This window comes from Leucoraja erinacea, chromosome 1, assembly GCF_028641065.1.
Source record: "Leucoraja erinacea ecotype New England chromosome 1, Leri_hhj_1, whole genome shotgun sequence".
Taxonomy (NCBI): domain Eukaryota; kingdom Metazoa; phylum Chordata; class Chondrichthyes; order Rajiformes; family Rajidae; genus Leucoraja; species Leucoraja erinaceus.
This window is the reverse complement of record NC_073377.1, coordinates 2,360,568-2,383,102: the sequence shown is the minus strand read 5'-3', so window position 1 is coordinate 2,383,102 and position 22,535 is coordinate 2,360,568. Positions and strand designations below refer to the sequence as shown.

At 46.5% G+C, this 22,535-nt stretch overlaps 2 protein-coding genes across 2 annotated transcripts in view; one reads left to right on the top strand and one right to left on the bottom strand.

Annotated features, from left to right (window-relative positions):
- Positions 1–3,700: 3,700 nt before the first annotated feature.
- LOC129702171 (fatty acid-binding protein 1, liver-like) lies at positions 3,701–9,945 on the top strand. The gene is made up of 4 exons (XM_055643832.1): positions 3,701–4,031; positions 5,787–5,959; positions 6,383–6,475; positions 7,765–9,945. Exons 1-4 carry the CDS (start codon positions 3,965–3,967, stop codon positions 7,846–7,848), a joined length of 417 nt encoding a protein of 138 aa, XP_055499807.1. The 5' UTR covers positions 3,701–3,964; the 3' UTR covers positions 7,849–9,945.
- A 1,683-nt stretch (positions 9,946–11,628) lies between these two features.
- The window catches only part of LOC129700638 (histone-lysine N-methyltransferase Smyd1-like), a 43,462-nt gene continuing 32,555 nt past the window's right edge, over positions 11,629–22,535 (bottom strand). The window contains exons 10-12 of the mRNA XM_055641255.1: positions 21,751–21,914; positions 18,339–18,507; positions 11,629–15,418 (exon numbers count right to left, since the gene is read on the bottom strand). Of these exons, the coding sequence (XP_055497230.1) occupies positions 15,260–15,418; positions 18,339–18,507; positions 21,751–21,914 (492 nt within the window). The 3' untranslated portion in view covers positions 11,629–15,259. The remainder of the gene's footprint in view (positions 15,419–18,338; positions 18,508–21,750; positions 21,915–22,535) is intronic.

Sequence of the window (22,535 nt, the reverse complement as noted above, 5' to 3'; positions counted from 1 at the left end):
GTCATACCTATATGTATGTGCCTGATTAACCAGATGGGCTCAATGCTGGAGTAACAGCAAGTCGGGCAGCATATCTGGAGAAAAGGAATCTCTCCTGACTCAGTCTGAAGAAGGATCTTGAACTGAAATGTCACCCGTTTCTTTTCTCCAGAGATGCTGCCTGACCCACTGTTACTCCAGCATTTTATCCATTGTTGCTGTAAACCAACATCTGCAGTTCCTTCATACCCTGATTAGCAAAGTGTACAGAAATGGTCTTCTGAGCCCACCTGCAAGAAGTGCCAGGCTTTCGCATCATTTTCAAAAGTCCAGTACACCTAGGTCCTACATAGACAATAGGTGCAAGCGTAGGCCATTCGGCCCTTCGAGCTATTCAATGTGATCATGGCTGATCATCCACAATTGTTACCCTGTTCCTGCCTTCCCATATCCCTTGATTCCGCTAGCCTGAGGAGCTCTATCTAACTCTTTTGAATACATTCAGTGAATCGGCCTCCACTGCCTTCTGAGGCAGAGAATTCCACTAATTCACAATTCCTCATCTCAGTTCTAAATGGCCTACCTCCTATTCTTAAACTGTGGCCCCTGGTTCTGGACTCCCCCAACACCTCTCATCCTTCTAAGTTGCAGTGAATACAAGCCCAGTCATTCCATTCTTTCATCATATGACAGACCTGCCATCCTGGGAATTAACCTCATGAACCTATGCTACAGTCCCTGAATAGCAAGAATGTCCAACCTCAAATTAGGAGAACAAAACTGCTCACAATACTCCAGGTGTGGTCTCACCAGGGCCCTGTACAACTGCAGAAGGACCTCTTTGTGCCTTCTGTCACAATGAAGAATGTGCAGGAGTCACTATGGTGGATGTTTATGTTAAAATGTATTTTTGGTGTTCTGTTGCTCTTTATTTGTATTTCTGACTTGGCAAATTAAATTCCTGGTATGGTGCAAAACTTGGCTAATAAAATATTATTGTAGTGTACTCTACTCCTCTCATTATGAAAGCCAACATAACATGCCTGCTTAGCTTTCTTCACTGCCTTCTGCACCTAGAAGCTTACTTTCAGTGACTGATGCACAAGGACACCCAGGTCTCGTTGCACCGCCCCTTTTCCTAATCTGACACAATTCAGACACTTGCTTTTTTTTCTTGACACCAAAGTGGATAACCTCACATTTATCCACATTATACTGATTTTGCCCACTCGCCCAACCTGTCCAAGTCGCCCTGCATCCTTATAACATCCACTTCACAGTTCACACTGCCACCCAGCTTTGTGTCATTTGCAAATTTGTTAATGTTACTTTTAATTCCTTCATCTACATAATTAATATATATTGTAAATAGCTGCGGTCCCAGGATCGAGCATTGCGGCACCCCACTAGTTGCTATTCTGAAAGGGACCCATTAATTCCTACTCTTTGAGTCCTGTCTGCCAACCAATTTTCTATCCATGTCAATACCCTACCCCAATACCATGTGCTCTAATTTTGCCTGCTAATCTCCTGTGTGGGACCTTATCAAAGGCCATTTTACATGTTACTCCTCAAAATTCCAGAAGATTAGTCGACCAAGATTTTCCCCATGCTGACTCGGACCGATCCTGTTACAGCTATCCAAATGTGCCGCTATTACATCTTTTATAATTGACTCCAGCATCTTCCCACCACCAATGTCAGGCTAACTGGTCTATAATTCCCTGTTTTCTCTCTTCCTCCTTTCTTAAAAAATGGGATAACATTAGCTACCCTCCAATCCACAGGAACTGATCCAGTATCTATAGAACATTGGAAAAATAATCACCAATGTGTCCACGATTTCTAGAGCCACATCCTTGAGTACCCTGGCATGCAGACCATCCGGCCGTAGGGATTTATCAGACTTCAGTCCCAATTGATGGTAGGTGTGGGAGTAGGCCCTTCGAGCCAGCACTGCCATTCAATGTGATCATGGCTGATCATCCCCATTTGAGTACCCCGTTCCTGCCTTCTCCCCATATCCCCTGACTTTGCTATCTTTAAGAGCCCTATCTAGCTCTCTTGAAAGTATCCAGAGAACCGGCCTCCATTGCCCTCTGAATCGGAGAATTCCACAGACTCACAACTCTGTGAGAAAAAATGTTTCCTTGTCTCCGTTCTAAATAGCTTTCCCCTTTATCTAAAACTGTGGCCCCTGGGGTATATTATGACCAGTGATCCCTGCACATTAATACTGCCTTACTTGCACGAGGGACAATCTTGCATTCATACCAAGCCAATTTAACCTGCAAAAGCTGTACCTCTTTGGAGTGTGGGAGGAAGCTGGGACGACTGAGAAGCCACGCAGTTCACGGGCAGAATGTACAACTCTGTATAGACAAGCACCCGTTGTTAAGTTCAAACCTGGGTCTCTGGCACGCTGTAAGGCAGTAGCTCTACCACCATGCTGCCCGATATTAAAAAAAATGTAGAATTTGACCTTTTTGCTTATTTAGACTGCATTATTGTGAGGAACAGCAGGTGGGGTCAGAGTGCTTCAGGAAACACCAAAGGCTGACTTTTGTAGCTCAAGAAAGACGGGACGGGCGTTTGAGCATATGTGTGGCAAAAATCTCTTGAGTGATATTTCCCTTCATGTAGAGTGCAAACTGAATGTCGTAATGGGGAGATTACTGATACCTCTGGCTTGGATCATTTCCAGATGGGATGACATGCTAGTTTGGTGTTGACATGTATTCAACTTGATTATTTCAAATAACTGTAGCTACAAGGAGCTGCTGATGCTGGAATCTTGCATCGGACACAGTGCTGGGGTGTCTCAAAGGGTCGGGCAGCATGAATTCATGGACAGGCAATGTCCTGTAATGATGCCTGACCTGAATTATTCCAGCTCTTTGAACAATTTTATTTAATTATCGAGTGTTGTGGAGGGAATAAAAAGCAAGACTATTTGTCTTGGACGTCCCCACAAATGCATGCAGGCAATGACTATTATATTTAGAGATAGTAATGAGCATTCATCATACATTAAGTGCCAAAAAATGCAAAATGAATCCTCTAAGGTTATACTGTCGATCTTGATTATGCATTTTGATAAACTTGAGCACTGGGTGGAAATTTCTTTTAAAACATGGGGGGGGGGGGGGTGATGAGAGAGAGAGACCACAATGAGGCACAACATCTAGGACAGGGTTTGGCAACCTACAGCACATGGGCTGAATCTGGTCCGTAAACCCAAAATCATCCGGCCCACAGTATTTATTTTTTTATTATTATTTTTTTTTTTAATTAATTTGATTTTGTGACCTGGGAACTGCAGCCAGTCCCGGGGCACGCAGCTGACCCGGGCGCTACAGCTAGACATGCCAGCCGACCTGGGCACTACAGCCAGCCCAGGGGCAGGCGAGCCGACCTGGCAACTACAGCTAGTCCCGGGCTGCTAGATTCTAGGAGCTGGCGGCCTGTAACTGGAATCGACCTAGTGGGCTCCGATCACAGAGACTTTGCCATCACGGAGCTCACTGACTTCGGCGACTGTGGTGGCGGATTTGCTGCAACATGTTTCACAAATGGGGGGGGGGGGGGGGGGGGGGGGGGGGGGGGGGGGGGGGGGGGTTGTCCCCACTTCCCCCCCTTCTCAAAACATGGGGGGGCACAGGTCATTTCTCCCCCCCCTCTCCCCCCAAGTTTTCTGCCCATGCTAGAATTGTGTTGGTTATCTATGGTGTGTGGGTTTCTTTAGACCTTTCAATTGCCAATTGAACTACAATGTCGGAGAGATGTCAAGTCATTTAAATGTGATGGGTACATTTGAGAGATGCATTGTTCTATACCCCGCCTGTAGACTTGGAGTGTCTCCTATTAAGCGCTGAGCACCCTGTGCACGCATAGCTTTGAAAGAAGTATTCATTAAGATCTTGTCTCACTCTTCCAAAGATAAAGACATTGGTGCAGAGTCTGCTCGAGTGCTGAACGTATTACTATGGACTTCAGTGGCCAGTATGAACTTCAGAGCCAGGAAAACATGAAACCATTTATGAGTGCTCTGGGTAAGCTCTAATTTTAAAGATGCAGCACGGGAACAGGGGGAGAATGTTTTACATTTATATCAAGCTAATTAACCGATAAACTCACACGGGTCACGGGGAAAATGTACAGACCCGCGCCCTCAGTCTGGATCGAACCCGGGTCTCTGGTGCTGTAAGGCAGCAACTCTACTGCTGCACCACTGCCACCTCAAATCAGTCTTTGTCTAAATATTGCATCTAATAAGCTACCTGTTGTAGAATTAAATATTCTTGCACTGGTTTAGTTTTCGTTTAGAGATACAGAGCCCTTTGGCCCATCGAGTCTGCACCGACCATTGATCCCCGCACACTAACACTATCCTACACACACTAGGGACAATTTACACTTACATCAAGCCAATTAACCTACATACCTTTACTATTCTGGAGTGTGGGAGGAAACTGATGATCTAGGGGAAAAAAACCCATGGGGTCATGGGAAGAACCTACAAACTCCATACAGACCTCCAAAAGCACCCGTAGTCGGGATCGAACTCCGTTCTCCGGCGCTGCACAACCTTGGCCGCCCTTCAATTATAAACAAGTACTGTCACATTTTCCTTTGGGTGTAATGTCTAAGCACTGGAGAAATATAGTTGTCCTCTACTTTGTTTGTCCTATAACCATATAACAATTACAGCACAGAAACAAATGCCTTCTCCTCTAATAGCATTGTCCTCTAATGCTAACCCTAGTGAATAAAGTCTGCCATTCCTATTGATGGGGCACCTCGTAGTTACCCCTAGTCAGTCCATCGTGCATCCCATTCAAGATAACAAATTGATCCCAATTTCTTCGCCTTGTATAATTTCCCCTAGGCAAGCTTAAGTTTGTTCTTATCACATTACTAACTTGTATTGAATGTTATAAGCACTTGCTGCAATTTCTCCCTTTACCTTGTGCTGTAGCTCACTGGCACCCAAGCCTGGTGACTCACTACACACTGGTCCCACATGTGGGTCTACAATCATTCAATACAATCCATTATTTAAACATTGTTCCCCTATATCTACACACTGGGGGATGCTCCCCACAGCCTTCGTGGTCTTTTTCATCAGAGTTCCAGATTGTCATTAACTTTCTCTTTGCTAGCCTGCCATGGCTGCCATTAACTTTCCCCTCTTTCCCCCCCCCCCCCCCCCCCCCCCCCCCCCCCCCCCCCCCCCCCCCCCAAAAAAAATCCCAGAGCAAAGTTGCTCTTTAATCCTCATTAGTGGTAGTAAACATTAGTGCTCTTAATCTTGCAGTGGTAGTAAAGCCTGCACATTGCATTTTCAAATTCCTTAAAGGTTTTGGTAATGATTTTTATTTTGATGTTGCTGAACATTTTATTGGTTTCACTTTAATTGTAATGAACTCTTCCTCATTTGCCATGCATCACGTTCTTTAAGAATGGAGTTAAGCAGTTTCTTTAGTCGGAGGGTGGTGAATCTATGGAATTCATTTTCACAGATGGCCGTGGAGGCCAATACAATGGATGTATTGTTATAGTGGAGATTAACGGGTTCTTGATTAGTACGGATGTCAAACGTTTGAGGGGGGAAAATAAATCGGCAGCAAGTGAATGCCTGGGTGGGCCGAATGGGCTAATTCTTCTGTGTAGAAACATAGACATAGAAATTAGGTGCAGGAGTAGGCCATTCGGCCCTTCGAGCCTGCACCGCCATTCAATATGATCATGGCTGATCATCCAAAGTTTGACATTCGGGTTGTAATGATGTATGGTTCCTCCACCAGGAATCCCAGATGAAATAATTGAGAAGATCAAAGATCTAAAGAGTGTGACTAAAATAGTTCAAAATGGAAAAGACTTCATTGTGGCCGTGCAAACTGGCAGTCAGGTGCTTGTTAATAACTTCACCCTTGGGCATGAGACCCATGTGGAAACGCCTGCAGGAGATAGGGTCAAGGTAATGCTATTTGTTTCAGCATTAATTAGTTTGGATAATCACCATACAATTGCATGTGGTCAACCTCTTTAAATACAGCCTTTGTATCAAATACTTGCAAACTACATTTAGTTTAGAGATTAAACGTAGTCTCTAAACTAAACCCAACGAGTCTGCACTGACCAGCGATCCCTGCACATTAACACCATCCTACACACACTAGGGACACTTTTTACTTTATACCAAGCCAATTGGTATAATATTTGTGGGAGGAAACACAAGTTCTCTGAGAGAACCCACGCAGGTCACAGGGAGAACGTATAGGCAAGCGCCCGCCACTGTGCTGTCCTCGAACCATTGTGCCTTTAGTGGGGTAAAAATGGAATGTTTCAATTTGTGGTTTTATTTTTAATATTTGACTTCCATGTTTTCTTGCTTGCTTAGGCCATAATGAACCTGGAAGGGGAAAATAAGCTGGTTGTTAACACAAAGGAGATTACTTCCGTTGCAGAGTTCAGTGGCGATCTGCTGACTAATGTAAGTTAAAGTTGGTGGCCCTAATGTAAAACCGTGGCAGTTGCTTGTAAGAAGCAACACGTAAGGGTTTGATTGAGCTAATGTTGTGGATCAATGAAGATGAAGTAACATGGGCTTGAGCTGGCCTGTTGCCCAAGCTCTGGTGCCATTATCTGCCCACCTGATCTATTCCTGCTGTCAATTCTTAAGGGGTTGGACAGGTTAGATGCGGGAAGATTGTTCCCGATGTTGGAAGTCCAGAACAAGGGGTCGCAGTCCAGAACAAGGGGTCGCAGTTAAAGGATAAAGGGGAAATCTTTTAGGACTGAGATGAGAAAAACATTTTTCACACAGTGAGTGGTGAATCTCTGGAATTCTCTGCCACAGAAGGTAGTTGAGGCCAGTTCATTGGCTATATTTAAGAGGGAGTTAGATGTGGCTCTTGTGGCTAAAGGGATCAGGGGGTATGGAGAGAAGGCAGGTACAGGATACTGAGTTGGATGATCAGCCATGATCATATTGAATGGTGGTGCAGGCTCGATGGGCCGAATGGCCTACTCCTACACCTATTTTCTATGTTTCTAAAAGCCCACTAGACGTTGAATGTCTCGAATCACTGGTGACTGAGAATAAAAGGATGCAAGGTCATGAGGAATAGCAGTAGAATTAGGCCATTCGTCCCATCAAGTCTATTCTGGCATTCAATCATGGCTGATCTACCTCTCCCTCCGAACCCCATTCTCCTGCCTTCTCCCCATAACCTCTGATGCCTGTACTAATCAAGTATCGATCTCTTCCTTAAACATATCCACTGACATGACCTCCATGGCCTTCTCTGGCAAAGAATTCCACAGATTCACTGCCCTCTGACTAAATAAATATCTTCTCATCTCCTTCCAAGGTTGATCTGCTCATTCCTGGGATCATTCTTGTCAGATTCAGATTCAGATTCAGATTCAATTTTAATTGTCATTGTCAGTGTACAGTACAGAAACAACGAAATGCATTGTAAATCTCCTCTGGACACTCTCTCTAGAGCCAGCACATCTTTCCTCGGCTATGGTGCCCATAGCTTTAGTTTTAGAAGGATGAGGAGGAATGTATTTAGTCAGGGGTTGGTGGATCTGTGGAATTCATAGCCGCAGGCAGCTGTGGAGGCCAGGTCATTTGGGTATTTTTAAAGCGGAGATGGGAAGGGAAGTTAAAATGGTTAGCAACCAAGAGGCCTCAGTACAAGTGTTTGGGGAAATGTTTTTATGTAAACCAGCATCTGCAGATCATAGTTTCTCAAGTATCTTGTCTCATTTCAGACCATAACTTTGGGCAACATTGTTTACAAGCGGATATGCAAGAAGATTGAGGAACCTGATGAAGATCAATGTAGTTCGTTATAACTGTTTAAAAAAATATATTAATAATAATAATAAACGTTGCACAATTAATATTGACTGTAGATGTGTTTTCTGAAGTAATGCAATGAAGTTTACTAGAACGTTGCCTGGGTTTCAGCAACTAAGTTACAGAGAAAGGTTGAACAAGTTAGGGCTTTATTCTTTGGAGCGCAGAAGGTTAAGGGGGGACTTGATAGAGGTTTTTAAAATGATGAGAGGAATAGACAGAGTTGACGTGGAAAAGCTTTTCCCACTGAGAGTAGGGAAGATTCAAACAAGGGGACATGACATGAGAATTAAGGGACTGAAGTTTAGGGGTAACATGAGGGGGAACTTCTTTACTCAGAGAGTGGTAGCTGTGTGGAATGAGCTTCCAGTGGAGGTGGTGGAGGCAGGTCCATTTTTATCATTTAAAAATAAATTGGATAGTTATATGGATGGGAAGGGAATGGAGGGTTATGGTCTGAGCGCAGGTATATGGGACTAGGGGAGATTATGTGTTTGGCACGGACAAGAAGGGTCGAGATGGCCTGTTTCCGTGCTGTAATTGTTATATGGTTATATAAGTCTTTTTCCTTGACTCTTCACCATATTTGGTGAACATATTCATGATTATTTGGGTTTACCAAGCATGAACCCATAGGAAAGGTTGTTAGTGCAGTCTATAAATTCTTCTCTGAAAGTGGCATCTTTATAGACTGGATGAAGGATTTGGCATGCTAGCATTCATGGTTGGGAATTAGACTTGCACTGTGGACACAATGGGCTTAATGGCATATTTCTGCTCCTATAACATATGAACTAATTGAGTCTGGAAGTTGGGATGTTTTTTTGCAGTTGCACAAGATACTGTCAAGGTGTTGTGGGTTATGGGGAGAAGGCAGGAGCATGGGTGTGAGGGAAAGATAGATCGGCCATGATTGAATGGCGGAGTACACTTGATGGGCAAAATGTCCTAATTCTGCTCCTAAAATTTGTGTTCACTTTTCTCAATGCTACAGGAAAGATGCTGCAGAAAAGGGTGCTAATATTGAGGATATTACCACAATTCCAGGGAGAGGTTGGGCAGGCTTGGACTTGGGTATATGGGTATAAGGAAATGGGTATATGGAGCAAGCTGCCAGAGGAAGTGTTCTAATTGTACTCCATGGAAATGGGTCGTTTGGCCCAACCTATGCATGCCCAACCAAGAAGCCCATCTACACTAGGCCCATCTGACTGTATTTGGTTTTACATGCCTTTAAATCTTTCCAATCTATGTACCTGTCTAGATGTCTTTAATGTTACTTGACCAAGTGGGACCCGTTGGGTCCTATCCGGTCCCCTCAACGCGCGGTTGCAGGGGGCGGCCTTTGGCGTCACACACACTAACCACGAGCATGCACATGCGCGATCAGTTTTATATAATTATAGAGATAGTACTGCCTTCACTGGCAGCTCATTCCATGTAGCCACTGCCCTCTGGCAAGGTTGCTCCTTGGGTTCCCATTTTATCTATCTCCACTCGCCTTAAACTTGTGTCCTCTGGTTCTTGATTTCTCCCCTCACTAGTTTAATTTTTGTTTAGAGATGCATCGTGGAAACGGGCCCTTCGGCCCACCGGGACAATGCCGGCCAGCGATCCCTGCACTTTAACACCATCCTCCATTCACTAGGGCCAATTTTTACATTTACCAAACCAATTACCCTACAAACCTGAACCTCTTTGGAGTGTGGGAGGAAATCGAAAATCTCAGGAAAAACCCTCCACTCATAGTCGGGATCGAACCCGGGCCTCTGGTGTTACGTTCACTGTAATGCAGCAACTCTACCGCTGCGCCACTGTGCCTACCCGAAGTTGGTGAGAAGATAGTTCCGTTGTCTGATAACAGCTGGGAAGGAACTGTTCCTCTGTTTATACTTTAGTAGAACTGAGGAACTGTAGATGCTGGTTTGCACGACACTACGTGCAAGAGTAATGAGCGAGTCGGGCAGAATCTCTGGAGAATATAAAAATGGGTGATGTTTTGGGTTGCTTCTTCAGACTGATGGGTCAGATTATCAGTCTGAAAAAGGTTCTCAACCCAAAAAAATGTACCTGTCCATGTTCTCTGCCTGACCAACTGATTTACTTCAGCACTTTGTAACCTAAGTTTTTTTTTTTTGGTGTTTGTTTTGAAATCTACTCAATTTTTTAAAATCCAGCCTCTATTTCCTCAAATCAAATCTCTTGCAATTACCCAAAGGGTGTTTTGGAAGTTCAATGATGTGCACTGTGCTGGGAGTTAACCCAGACATACTATCTAGAAATATCTCTGTGACCAGAACTAAACACAGACTCTGAGAACAGTACAGGAGCAGGTCCTTTGGCCACCATGTCTGTATCTCCTCTGCCTGTATGTGATCAATATCCTTCCATTAAATGTATATCCATGTGGCTATTTAAAAAACCTCTCGAGCACCACTATCATATCAGGGTGGCCCAGTGGCAAAGCTGTAGAGATACTGCCTTGCAGCTCCAGAAAATCCGGTACGATCCTGACTTCAGGAGCTGTCTTTAAAGTTTGTATGTTCCTCTCTTTTCCCCCCCCCCCGACCCGCGTGGGTTTTCTCCGAGATCTTTGGTTTCCTCCCACACTCGAGATGTGCTGGTTTGTCAGTCAATTGACTTGGCACAAATGTAAGATCGTCTCTAGTGTATGTAGGATAGTGTTAATGTGTGGGGGTCGGTGCGGACTTGGTGTTTCCACGCTGTATCGTTAAACAAAAATAAACGGGGAAAATAAATATCTGCCTCCCCCATCATCCCTGCAGGAGCCAACTTTTTTTGAAAACTAAAACAACTTGACGAGTGCATATCCTTTAAATGTTGCTCTGCTCATTTTAAAGCTATGGCCCCCGCAATCCATGACATTTCCAAACTGGGGGCCGAGGGGCTGACTGTCCAAGAGGAAGGAAAAGGTAGTTGTAATTATTGAGCAGAATAGACCATTTAAAGCAATATGGTCTGATTAAAGAAACCGGCATTAAAATCACTATATATCAGCTCGAGCAATTTGATGAATATAGAGATGGGAAGGACAAGGAGCCAAAGATTACATGGAGACACAAGAGGCTGCAGATGCTGCAAAACAAAGTGCTGGAGGACTCCAGCAGGGTCAGACAGCTTATGTGGAGGGGATGAACAGATGTCATTTTGCATCAGGATAAACACAAAATGCTGGAGTAACTCAGCGGGTCAGGCAGCATCTCTGGAGAAAAAAAGAATAGATGATGCTTTTTTGGTTGGGGGGGGGGGGGACTGAATGGGGGGGGGGGAGGGGAAATTTAAGGAGGGAGAGAAGTGGCCCTTGGGAGGGAAATGGAAAGAAGGAGGTGCGGGACTGAGTTGAAAAGCCATGTCAGAAATCCGAGCTGGCTTCCAGGTTTATTGGCCTACCCCTCCCTAATTTCTATGTTTTTCAGTCTGAAGAAAAGGGAAATCCGACCCGAAGAACGTTCCAACTTGTTCTTTTTCTCCAGCGATGCTAGCTGACTCGCTGAGTTACTCCAGCAGTTTGTGTCTAACTTTGATGTGAACCAACATCTGCAGTTCCTTCCTTACACATTTTATGTCGGGGGGTCCCTTCTTCAGACGAATGAATGATCCGATCTCCACAGACGCTGCCTGACCCACTGGGTTCTTCCAGTACTTTTGATTTTTGTGCCACAGGTTAGGCTGGGGACTCTAAACGCAAGAGGTAGTCTCTCAGCCTCTGATCACAGATATGTCAATCAACAGTAATTAGACAAGGAAGCAGGAGAGTTCACAAACAGATCTTTATTTGCGATTAGGAAACCTAGAAAACAATTGCAAGATTTCACGTTTTACTGAAGGTTACTCTTTGGTAGCTTTACTTTCATTGGAGTCTCTTTGCTGACAAGAAGTGGGGAGACTACAGCTTCAAGAAGGAAAAACTTTGTTTAAACTACTATATTTCAAAGTCCTATTTCTTTAAAATGAGAATAAAAAATTTAGAAGACAAACCCTGAACAATTGCATTGACAAAATATTATTGGATGCAGTGAGAGCTATTGTTCTGATGTTTACGTTCAAAGATATGCCTGAGGATGAATCGTAACGCATGATGGAACGCGTGCAGCAGTGTGCGCTAGCGTTCATGGTGCTGCCTCGCATCTCCAGATAAACATCTGTGATCGTGGCCTCTGGATGGGGTTTTGCACGTTCTTCCTGTGACCACCTGGGTTTCCTCCCGTATCCAGATCTCACACTAACGCAAACTCAATGCTAGCATTTATTTCAAGAGGACGTGTATACAAAAACAGGGATGTAATGCTGAGGCTCTATAAGGCTGCATTTGGAATATTGTGAGCAATTTTGGGCACCATATCAAAGAAAAGATGAGCATGCTGGCTCTGGAGAGGGTCCAGATGAGGTTTACAAGAATGATCCCAGGAATGAGTGGATTAACCTATGATGAGCGTTTGACGGCACTGGGCCTGCACTTTTTGAAGTTTAGAAGAATGAGGGGGGACCTCATTGAATATAGAATAGTGAAAAGCTTGGATAGAGTGGATGCGTTTCCACTAGTGAGATAGTCTAGGACCAGAGGTCATAGCCTCAGAATTAAATTATGTTCTTTAAGGATGTTCTTTATCCATTTTGGTGGCAAAAACAGGAAAGCAGACTATTATCTAAATGGTGGCCGACTAGGAAAAGGAGAGATGCAGCGAGACCTGGGTGTCATGGTACACCAGTCATTGAAAGTAGGCACACAGGTGCAGCAGGCAGTGAAGAAAGCGAATGGTATGTTAGCTTTCATAGCAAAAGGATTTGAGTATAGGAGCAGGGAGGTTCTACTGCAGTTGTACAGGGTCTTGGTGAGACCACACCTGGAGTATTGCGTACAGTTTTGGTCTCCAAATCTGAGGAAGGACATTCTTGCCATAGAGGGAGTGCAGAGAAGGTTCACCAGACTGATTCCTGGGATGTCAGGACTGTTTTATGAAGAAAGACTGGATAGACTTGGTTTATACTCTCTAGAATTTAGGAGATTGAGAGGGGATCTTATAGAAACTTACAAAATTCTTAAGGGGTTGGATAGGCTAGATGCAGGAAGATTGCTCCCGATGTTGGGGAAGTCCAGGATAAGGGGTCACAGCTTAAGGATAAGTGGGAAATCCTTTAAAACCGAGATGAGAAGAACTTTTTTCACACAGACAGTGGTGAGTCTCTGGAACTCTCTGCCGCAGAGGGTAGTCGAGGCCAGTTCATTGGCTATATTTAAGAGGGAGTTAGATGTGGCCCTTGTGGCTAAGGGGATCAGAGGGTATGGAGAGAAGGCAGGTACGGGATACTGAGTTGGATGATCAGCCATGATCATATTGAATGGCGGTGCAGGCTCGAAGGGCCGAATGGCCTACTCCTGCACCTAATTTCTATGTTTCCATGTTTCTATGAAGGAGATAAGGAGAAATGTCTTTAGTCAGAGGGTGGTGAATCTGTGGAATTCTTTGCCACATAACTGGCACTGACAATAAGTCGAATGGCCTTTGTTCTTGCTGGCTCTGACTCTATGAGTGAGTTTGGCGTTAGGCTATTAGCTTAGTTTAGTTTGGAGATACAGCGCGGAAACAGGCCCTTCGGCCCACTAAGTCCGCACCGACCAGCGATCCCCGCACACTAACACTATCTTAAAAAACACACTAGGGTACAATTATATTAAGCAAACTAACCTACAAACCTGTACATCTTTGGAAACCGGTGAACCTGGAGAGAACGTACAAACTCTGTACAGACAAGCACCTGTGGTCAGGATGGATCTCGGGTCTCTGGCACTGTAAGGCAGCAACTCTAAAGCTGTGCTGCCCGTGTTCATTGTCATTGAAGTCTACAGCATTACACTGGGTGAATGTTCACCTGACTGTCCTCCCAGAGTGAAATAAACTACGGACAGATCAATTTGATCACAACAAGTTGGTAGAATGTGAAATGCTGCCTCTTGAAAGATAGTTAATTGTTCCAAAAAATATTCTCGATCTCGAGTTTATGACCGCACAGGCAGGTAGGTTATGGGGAAATGTAAAATGCTACAAGTGAAGGACAATTACAGGCCATGCCTGTAAAAATAAAGAACTGCAGATGCTGGTTAATACACAAAAGGACACAGAGTGCTGGAATAACTCAGCATGTCAGGCAGCAGCCCCATTAAACATGGACATAGAAACATAGAAAATAGGTGCAGGAGTAGGCCATTCGGCCCTTCGAGCCTGCACCGCCATTCAATATGATCATGGTCGATCATCCAACTCGGCATCCTGTACCTGCCTTCTCTCCATACCCGCTGATCCCTTTAGCCACAAGGGCCACATCTAACTCCCTCTTAAATATGGACAGGTGATGTTTTGGGTCAAGACTTAAGGGTTTAGACAGGGATATATATGACAGGTTTGGTGGGATATGGGCCAAACGCAGGCAGAAGGGACTAGTGTAGATGGGACATGTTGACCGGTAAGTGCAAGTTGGGCCGAAGGGCCTGTTTCCGCACCGTAAGACTCTATGATTCGAAGAATCTCAACCCAATTACAGTTCAGTTTATTGTCGTGTGTACCGAGGTACAGTGAAAAGCTTTTGTTGCATGCTGTGCAATCAGCAGAGAGACAATACATGATTACATTCGATCCATTTACAGTTTATGGATACACGATGTAACGAAATGTCACCATTCCATGTTCTCCAGAGATACTGCCTATCTTGCTGAGTTACTCAAGCACTTAGTGTCCTTTTATGCCTTCTAAACTGTTGTTTAATGCAGAGAAATAGAAAATTGTCCTCTGATGCACACATTAGCACATTATTTGTGCACGTTAGTCTTAGTGTCAGTTTATTATTATCATGTGCACCGAGCTACAGTGGAGAAAACCATTCTTGCCTTCCACCTTTGTGCACTAACGTGAATGAAACTGACCTTAAAGCTGTGGTCAATGAAAATCAAAAGAAAAAAAAAAACGGCAGATGCTGGAAATCTGAAACAAAAACAGAAATCACTGGAAAAACTCGGCAGACCAGGCAGCATCTGTGGAGGGAGAGAGAGAAAAAATCGACGCTTCAGATCTCAGATTCGGACCTCAACCTTCCACTGCTTCTCTTTCCGCAGATGCTGCCTGACCTGCTGAGGTTTTCCCAGCATGTTGTGTTTTGGCTTCGGAAGTGTTCCACATCTCTAGGTTACTACAATGCAAACAACAGAGGTTAAAAGTCTACCACAGGACTCTCCTTTTCTAGCCAACAGATTCCGAAAACAATTGTCATCCTCCACTAGAGTGGTTACCGTCCTGGCCTTTGCTTCGACCTACCCTCCCCCTGCGCTGCCCCACCCTTCCCACAGGTTACGGCAGGTTGCCTGCGGGAGGGGGGGGGTGAAGCCGCGGGGTCTCATTTCCGTCTGTGGAAGAGCTCCTTGATGTAGTTGCCGGCCGGCTCCCCCATCACTTGCATCTTCTGGTTCTTCAGCGCCGCCTCTCTCATCTGATAGTAAATGAATTCGTTCTCCTTAAACATCCGCAGCTCCATCTCGGTCTGGCAGCGCATGGCCTGTGGAATCAGACACAGCGGAGGTCAGCAGCAGCATTGGTGGAAACACTGCCAGCCTGGTACAGGGACACAACCACAATCATGGGCCTCTCGGTCAGCATATACTGGTGGGGCCGAAGGGCCTGTTTCTGTGCTCTATCCCTATGACTACGAGTATGGCTATGTGGCTCTTTGGCTCATGGATCTATGGCTCAAATAACTTACAAACCTGTAGAAACATGGAAAAATAGGTGCAGGAGTAGGTCATTCGGTCCTTCGAGCCAGCACCGCCATTCAATATGATCATGGCTGATCATCCACAATCAGTACCCCGTTCCTGCTTTTTCCACAAATCCCTTGATTCAAGAGCTAAATCTAACTCTCTCTTTATCTCTTTTTTCTCTCCCCCTTTCCTTCTCCTGCCCTCTCTCTCACTCCATCTCTCTTTCACTCCTTCCTCCTCCCCCTCACCCCTTCTCTCTCTCGTCAGACTCCTTCAGTGTGTTTCTCCCAGACCCCCCACCTTGTGGAGGACAATGGACATTAGGTGCAGGAGCAGGTCATTCAGCCCTTCAAGCCAGCATCACCATTCAATGTGATCATGGTTGATTATCCACAAGCAGTACCCTGTTCCTGCCTTCTCCCCATATCCCCTGACTCCGCTATCTTTAAGAGCCCTATCTAGCTCTCTCTTGAAATTATCCAGAGAACTGGCCTCCACCGCCCTCTGAGGCAGAGCATTCCACAGACTCACAACTCTCTGGGTGGAAAAGTGTTTCCTCGTCTCCGTTCTAAATGGGCGACCCCTTATTCTTAAACTGTGTATGTGTGGCCCCTGGTTCTGGATTCCCCCAACATCGGGAACATATTTCCTGCCTCTAGCGTGTCCAAACCCTAAATAATCTTATATGTTTCAATAAGATCCCATCTCATCCTTCTAAATTCCAGAGTGTACAAGTCCAGCCGCTCCATTCTCTCAGCATATGACAGTCCCGCCATCCCGGGAATTAACCGGGTGAACCTACCAGGTGAACCTACGTTGCACTCCCTCAATAGCAAGAATGTCCTTCCAGGGGGGTGAGGGTGCAGGACGTGGATGAGGGTGGGACGGGGGGTGGTGGGTGGGTGGTGAGGTGGGACGGGGGGGGGTGAGGGTGGGACGGGGTGGGGTGGGACGGGGGGGTGGGGGTGGGACGGGGGGGTGGGACGGGGGTGAGGGTGGGACGGGGGTGAGGGTGGGGGGGGGAGGGTGGAGGGTGGGGGTGGGACGGGGGTGAGAGACGTGGTGAGGGTGGGACGGTGTGAGGGTGGGACGGTGGTGGGGGGGTGAGGTGGGACGGGGGACGGTGTGAGGGTGGGACGGGGGGGACGGGGTGAGGGTGAGGGTGGGATGGGGTGAGGGTGGGACGGGGGCGTGAGGGTGGGGGACGGGTGACGTGAGGGTGGGACGGGGGTGAGGGTGGGACGGGGGTGAGGGTGGGACGGGGGGGGGACGGGGACGGGGACGAGGGTGGGACGGGGACGAGGGTGGGACGGGGACGAGGGTGGGACGGTGTGAGGGTGGGACGGGGTGAGGGGCAGGTGAGGCAATGCGAGAAGAGGCATGTGTTTTATAGGAGCAAATTAATGTCAGAAAAGGCCAATCATTGCGAGGGCATCCGATAGTACATTTCAAGCCACGGCTGATGAAAGTTGAGCTTTGATTCACTTTCTTGGCAACTTCTGACAATGTGCCGTGGTTTCTTGACAGGAGGGGAAGTTTGCTGAGAGGTGGCACAACAAACTAACACGGTGTCCCGTGTGGATCACTAATTCATGACGTTTGCTTTCTGAGTGGCTCTGTAGTGTCTGTTTCATTGTCCTAATACATTCATTCTTCATGTGTTCATTCTCAAAGGTCAATGCTCCATCTTTCTGTCCTGGGCCTCCTCCACTGTCAGAGTGAGGCCCAGTGCAAATTGGAGGAACAGCATCTCATATTTCGCTTGGGTAGCTTACACCCCAGCGGTATGAACATTGACTTCTCTAACTTCAAATAGCCCTTAATTTCCCTTTATAGTGTGGGAGGAAACCGGTGCACCTGGAGAAAACCCACGTGGTCACGGGGAGAACGTATAGACTCTCAGACAGCACCCGTAGTCAGGATTGAATCCGGGTCTCTGTAAGGCAGCAATTCGATCGCTGCGCCACCGTGCCACCCCACGCTCTAGTGCACGAGGAACTTCGGTTTAAAATGGGCTGGACTCCAAGATTCAGATACTACGATGCCTTTGTCCTTGGATGCAGAGATCAGGCTCCTGGTGCAAGATCTTGCTTAGATTAAAGCATCATTTTCCATTGATTACTCAGTGGTAAGGTGTAAACCTACAATATTATCGAATGCCAGAAAAAATACTTTAGGAGGCATGAGATCTACTCCTGCTCACGTGTTTTACCTTCCGAGAGAAATATATCAGTTCCAGAATTTAGGGACAGCTTCATCCGACCAGCAATGTGTTTAGTTTAGTTTAGCTTAGTTTAGAGATACAGAGTGCACACAGGCCCTTCGGCCCACCAGGTCCATGCCGACCAACGATCCCTGCATATTAACGCTAACCTACGTTATATGCGAGGGACAATATAACGCATTGCCCCTCGTTATAATGGACAACGAGGGACAATTTACACTTACACCAAGCCAATTATCCTACAAACCTGTACGCCTTTGGAGTGTCGAAGGAAACATAATCTTGGAGAAAACCCACGCAGGTCACGGGAAGAACGTACAAACTCCGTACAGACAAGCACTCGTAGTCGGGATCGAACCCGCGTCTCTGTTGCTGCAAGCGCTGTAATGCAGCAACTCCACCGCTGCGCCGCCACGCCGCAGCACAGCCCGTGTTTGTGGTTCAAAAACGTGGCACAATTAACCTCCAGTTGAAACAGTGCACTCGGGACTAACCTCAAGATCCTTGCTGATGGGGTGGGTCGGGCCGTGTGTGACCAGGATAATCCCGTACGCCTGGCAAATCATGGCATGGCCTGGTTCGATACGCCCAGCGTGCCAGTGCGTCACGCCAGCCCTCATCAGTGCCATTCCCAACTGGGCATTATTGTGGTGGTAGAGTTTCCTATAAACCATCGGGATACTTTGTTAGAATGTTATACACGTTATTCCCACTCTCGTGTGTCTACATATACACTGTGGATGGCTCGATTGTAATCATGTATAGCAAATACCTCGTCGCCCGTGACAATAAACCCCATCAGCACATAATCCTCTGCCATTTTCACCACCTCCAACGGGATCACACCACGAGCCACATCCTCCCATCTCCACCCCTTTCCGCTTTCTGCAGAGACCGTTCCGTCCGCAACTCTGTGGTTAACTCTTCCCTTCCCACCCAAAACCACCCCCTCCCCAGGTATTCAAGAAGGAACTGCAGAATTGAAGGCAATATCTCCAAGTTTGCGGATGACACTAAGCTGGGGGGCAGTGTTAGGTGTGAGGAGGATGCTAGGAGACTGCAAGGTGACTTGGATAGGCTGGGTGAGTGGGCAAATGTTTGGCAGATGCAGTTAAATGTGGATAAATGTGAGGTTATCCATTTTGGTGGCAAAAACGGGAAAGCAGATTATTATCTAAACGGTGGCCGATTGGAAAAGGGGGAGATGCAGCGAGACCTGGGTGTCATGGTACACCAGTCATTGAAGGTAGGCATGCAGGTGCAGCAGGCAGTAAAGAAAGCGAATGGCATGTTGGCTTTCATAGCAAGAGGATTTGAGTATAGGAGCAGGGAGGTTCTACTGCAGTTGTATAGGGTCTTGGTGAGACCACACCTGGAGTATTGCGTGCAGTTTTGGTCTCCAAATCTGAGGAAGGACATTATTGCCATAGAGGGAGTGCAGAGAAGGTTCACCAGACTGATTCCTGGGATGTCAGGACTGTCTTATGAAGAAAGACTGGATAGACTTGGTTTATACTCTCTAGAGTTTAGGAGATTGAGAGGGGATCTTATAGAAACTTACAAAATTCTTAAGGGGTTGGACAGGCTAGATGCAGGAAGATTGTTTCCGATGTTGGGGAAGTCCAGGACAAGGGGTCACAGCTTAAGGATAAGGGGGAAATCCTTTAAAACCGAGATGAGGAGAACTTTTTTCACACAGAGAGTGGTGAATCTCTGGAACTCTCTGCCACAGAGGGTAGTTGAGGCCAGTTCATTGGCTATATTTAAGAGGGAGTTAGATGTGGCCCTTGTGGCCAAGGGGATCAGAGGGTATGGAGAAAAGGCAGGTACGGGATACTGAGTTGGATGATCAGCCATGATCATATTAAATGGCGGTGCAGGCTCGAAGGGCCGAATGGCCTACTCCTGCACCTAATTTCTATGTTTCTATGTTTCTAGATGCTGGAAGGTCGAAGGTACACAAAATTGCTGGAGAAACTCAGCGGGTGCAGCAGCATCTATGGAGCGAAGAATATATACTTGCAGGGGAAGGTCCCTCCCCAGGTACCTCCCCCTGCAGCCGCAGAAGATGCAGCACCTGTCCCCAAACCTCCTCCCTCCACTCTGTCCAAGGACCCCGACAGTCTTTTCAGGTGAGGCAGAGGTCCACTTGTACCTCCTCCAACCTCATCTGCTGTATCTGCTGGCCACACTCCACGCGTGGACTCCTATATATCGGCGAGACCAAACGCGGGCTCGGCGATCGTTTTGCTGAACACCTCCGCTCAGTCTGCCTAGTCCTACACGATCTCCCAGTTGCCAAACACTTTAACTCCCCCTCCCATTCCCACACTGATCTTTCTGGCCTGGACCTCCATTGTTAGTGAGGCCCAACACAAATTGGAGGATCAGCACCTCAATTTAGCTTGGGCAGCTTGCACCCCAGTGGTATGAACATTGACTTCTCTAACTTCAAGTAACCCTTGCTTTCCCTCTCTCCCTCGCCCACCCCAGTTCTACAACTAGTTTCACTGTCCTGATTAATTTTACTGATTGTATGTGTCATAGAAACATAGAAACATAGAAATTAGGTGCAGGAGTAGGCCATTCGGCCTTTCAAGCCTGCACCGCCATTCAATATGATCATGGCTGATCATCCAACTCAGTATCCCGTACCTGCCTTCTCTCCATACCCCCTGATCCCCTTAGACACAAGGGCCACATCTAACTCCCTCTTAAATATAGCCAATGAACTGGCCTCAACTATCCTCTGTGGCAGAGAGTTCCAGAAATTCACCACTCTCTGTGTGAAAAAAGTTCTTCTCATCTCGGTTTTAAAGGATTTCCCCTTTATCCTTAAGCTGTGACCCCTTGTCCTGGACTTCCCTAACATCGGGAACAATCTTCCTGCATCTAGCCTGTCCAACCCCTTAAGAATTTTGTAAGTTTCTATAAGATCCCCTCTCAATCTTCTAAATTCTAGAGAGTATAAACCAAGTCTATCCAGTCTTTCTTCATAAGACAGTCCTGACATCCCAGGAATCAGTCTGGTGAACCGTCTCTGCACTCCCTCTATGGCAATAATGTCCTTCCTCAGATTTGGAGACCAAAACTGTACGCAATACTCCAGGTGTGGTCTCACCAAGACCCTGTACAACTGCAGTAGAACCTCTCTGCTCCTATACTCAAATCCTTTTGCAATGAAAGCTAACATACCATTCGCTTTCTTTACTGCCTGCTGCACCTGCATGCCTACCTTCAATGACTGGTGTACCATGACACCCAGGTCTCGCTGCATCTCCCCCTTTCCCAATCGGTCACCTTCCCCTCAGCTAACAATGAACCATTCTACATTTCCTTGTACGTTATTTGGTTTCAGTAAAATTGTAAATTGGCCCTATTGTCCAGGGTAGCGTGAGTGTATGGGGTAATCGTGGATCAGTGAGGACTCGTTGGGCCAAAGGGCCTTTTCCAACCTGTGTCTAGAGTCTAAAATAAACAGGAAACTTCTGGATTCTATCCCCATTTAGAAAATAGTCTGCGCCTTTAATCTTACTACCATAATGCGTGACTCCACATTTTGCTGCCACTTCTCTGCCCACTCTACCAACCTGTCCAAATCCTTCTGCCGGGTCCCTGCTTTCTCTACACTACCTGCCCCTCCACCTGTTTTCCGACACACTGCGGACAATTTATAATTTTACCAAAGCCAATTAACCTGCAAACCCGTACGTCTTTGGAGTGTGGGAGGAAACCGGAGCAAACCCGGGGAAAACCCACTCGGGTCACGAGGAAAATGTACAAACTCCATACAGACTGCACCCGTAGTCATGATCGAACCCGGGTCTCTGACACTGTAAGGCAGCAACTCTACCACTGCGCCACCGTGCCTCACCAAGCTTGGACACCGAGCGACTCGCCACTTACTGATATCCCTCCACCATCTGCTTGGCGCAGTCTGCAGCCTCTTCAAATTGCTGCAGATAAGACAGCACTTCAGAGACGAGGCTCAGTATCTTCAGCTTGTAAAGGTTCGTGTCTGCCAGGACAGGCTCCTGCTTCTTCAAGCACGCCCGACACAGCTTCACAACCTGAATGGAACACAAATCATGAGCCACAAACGCGTATGAGCCACAATAACACGGACGAGGAATGAAGATTGTAGTTTGTGTTTATGTTTAGAAATACGGCCTTGTGCAGCAGAGTTGGTCTTGGCACCATTTTCGGCACAGACATTGTGGGCTGAAGAGCCTCTTCCAGTGCTGTATTATTCCATGCTCTATGCCTACAATGAGGTAGGTCGGAAGATCTGGACTATGCTCCTTTTTATGGCCTAGTTTAGGGAGACAGAGATACGGAGTGGAAACAGGTTCCTCGGCCCACAAATTACTTGCCGACCAGCGATCACCCAAAAAACACTAATCCCATCCTACACATTTTCCAGGACAATTTACAGACACCAATTAACCTACACACCTGCACATCTTTGTAATGTGAGAAGAAATCTGAACACTTGGAGAAAACTCGCGGGGATAGCGTACGGACTGTTTACAGGCCGCGCCCGTAGTCAGGATCGAACCCGGGTCTCTGGTGCTGTGAGGCAGCAACTCTACCGCTGCACCACCGTGCCGTCCTTAATGACACCTTTGTAGTGTTTCATCTCAGGAGTCCCCATCCCTCCCATCTATTTACTGTGACTGTCAATGGATGTG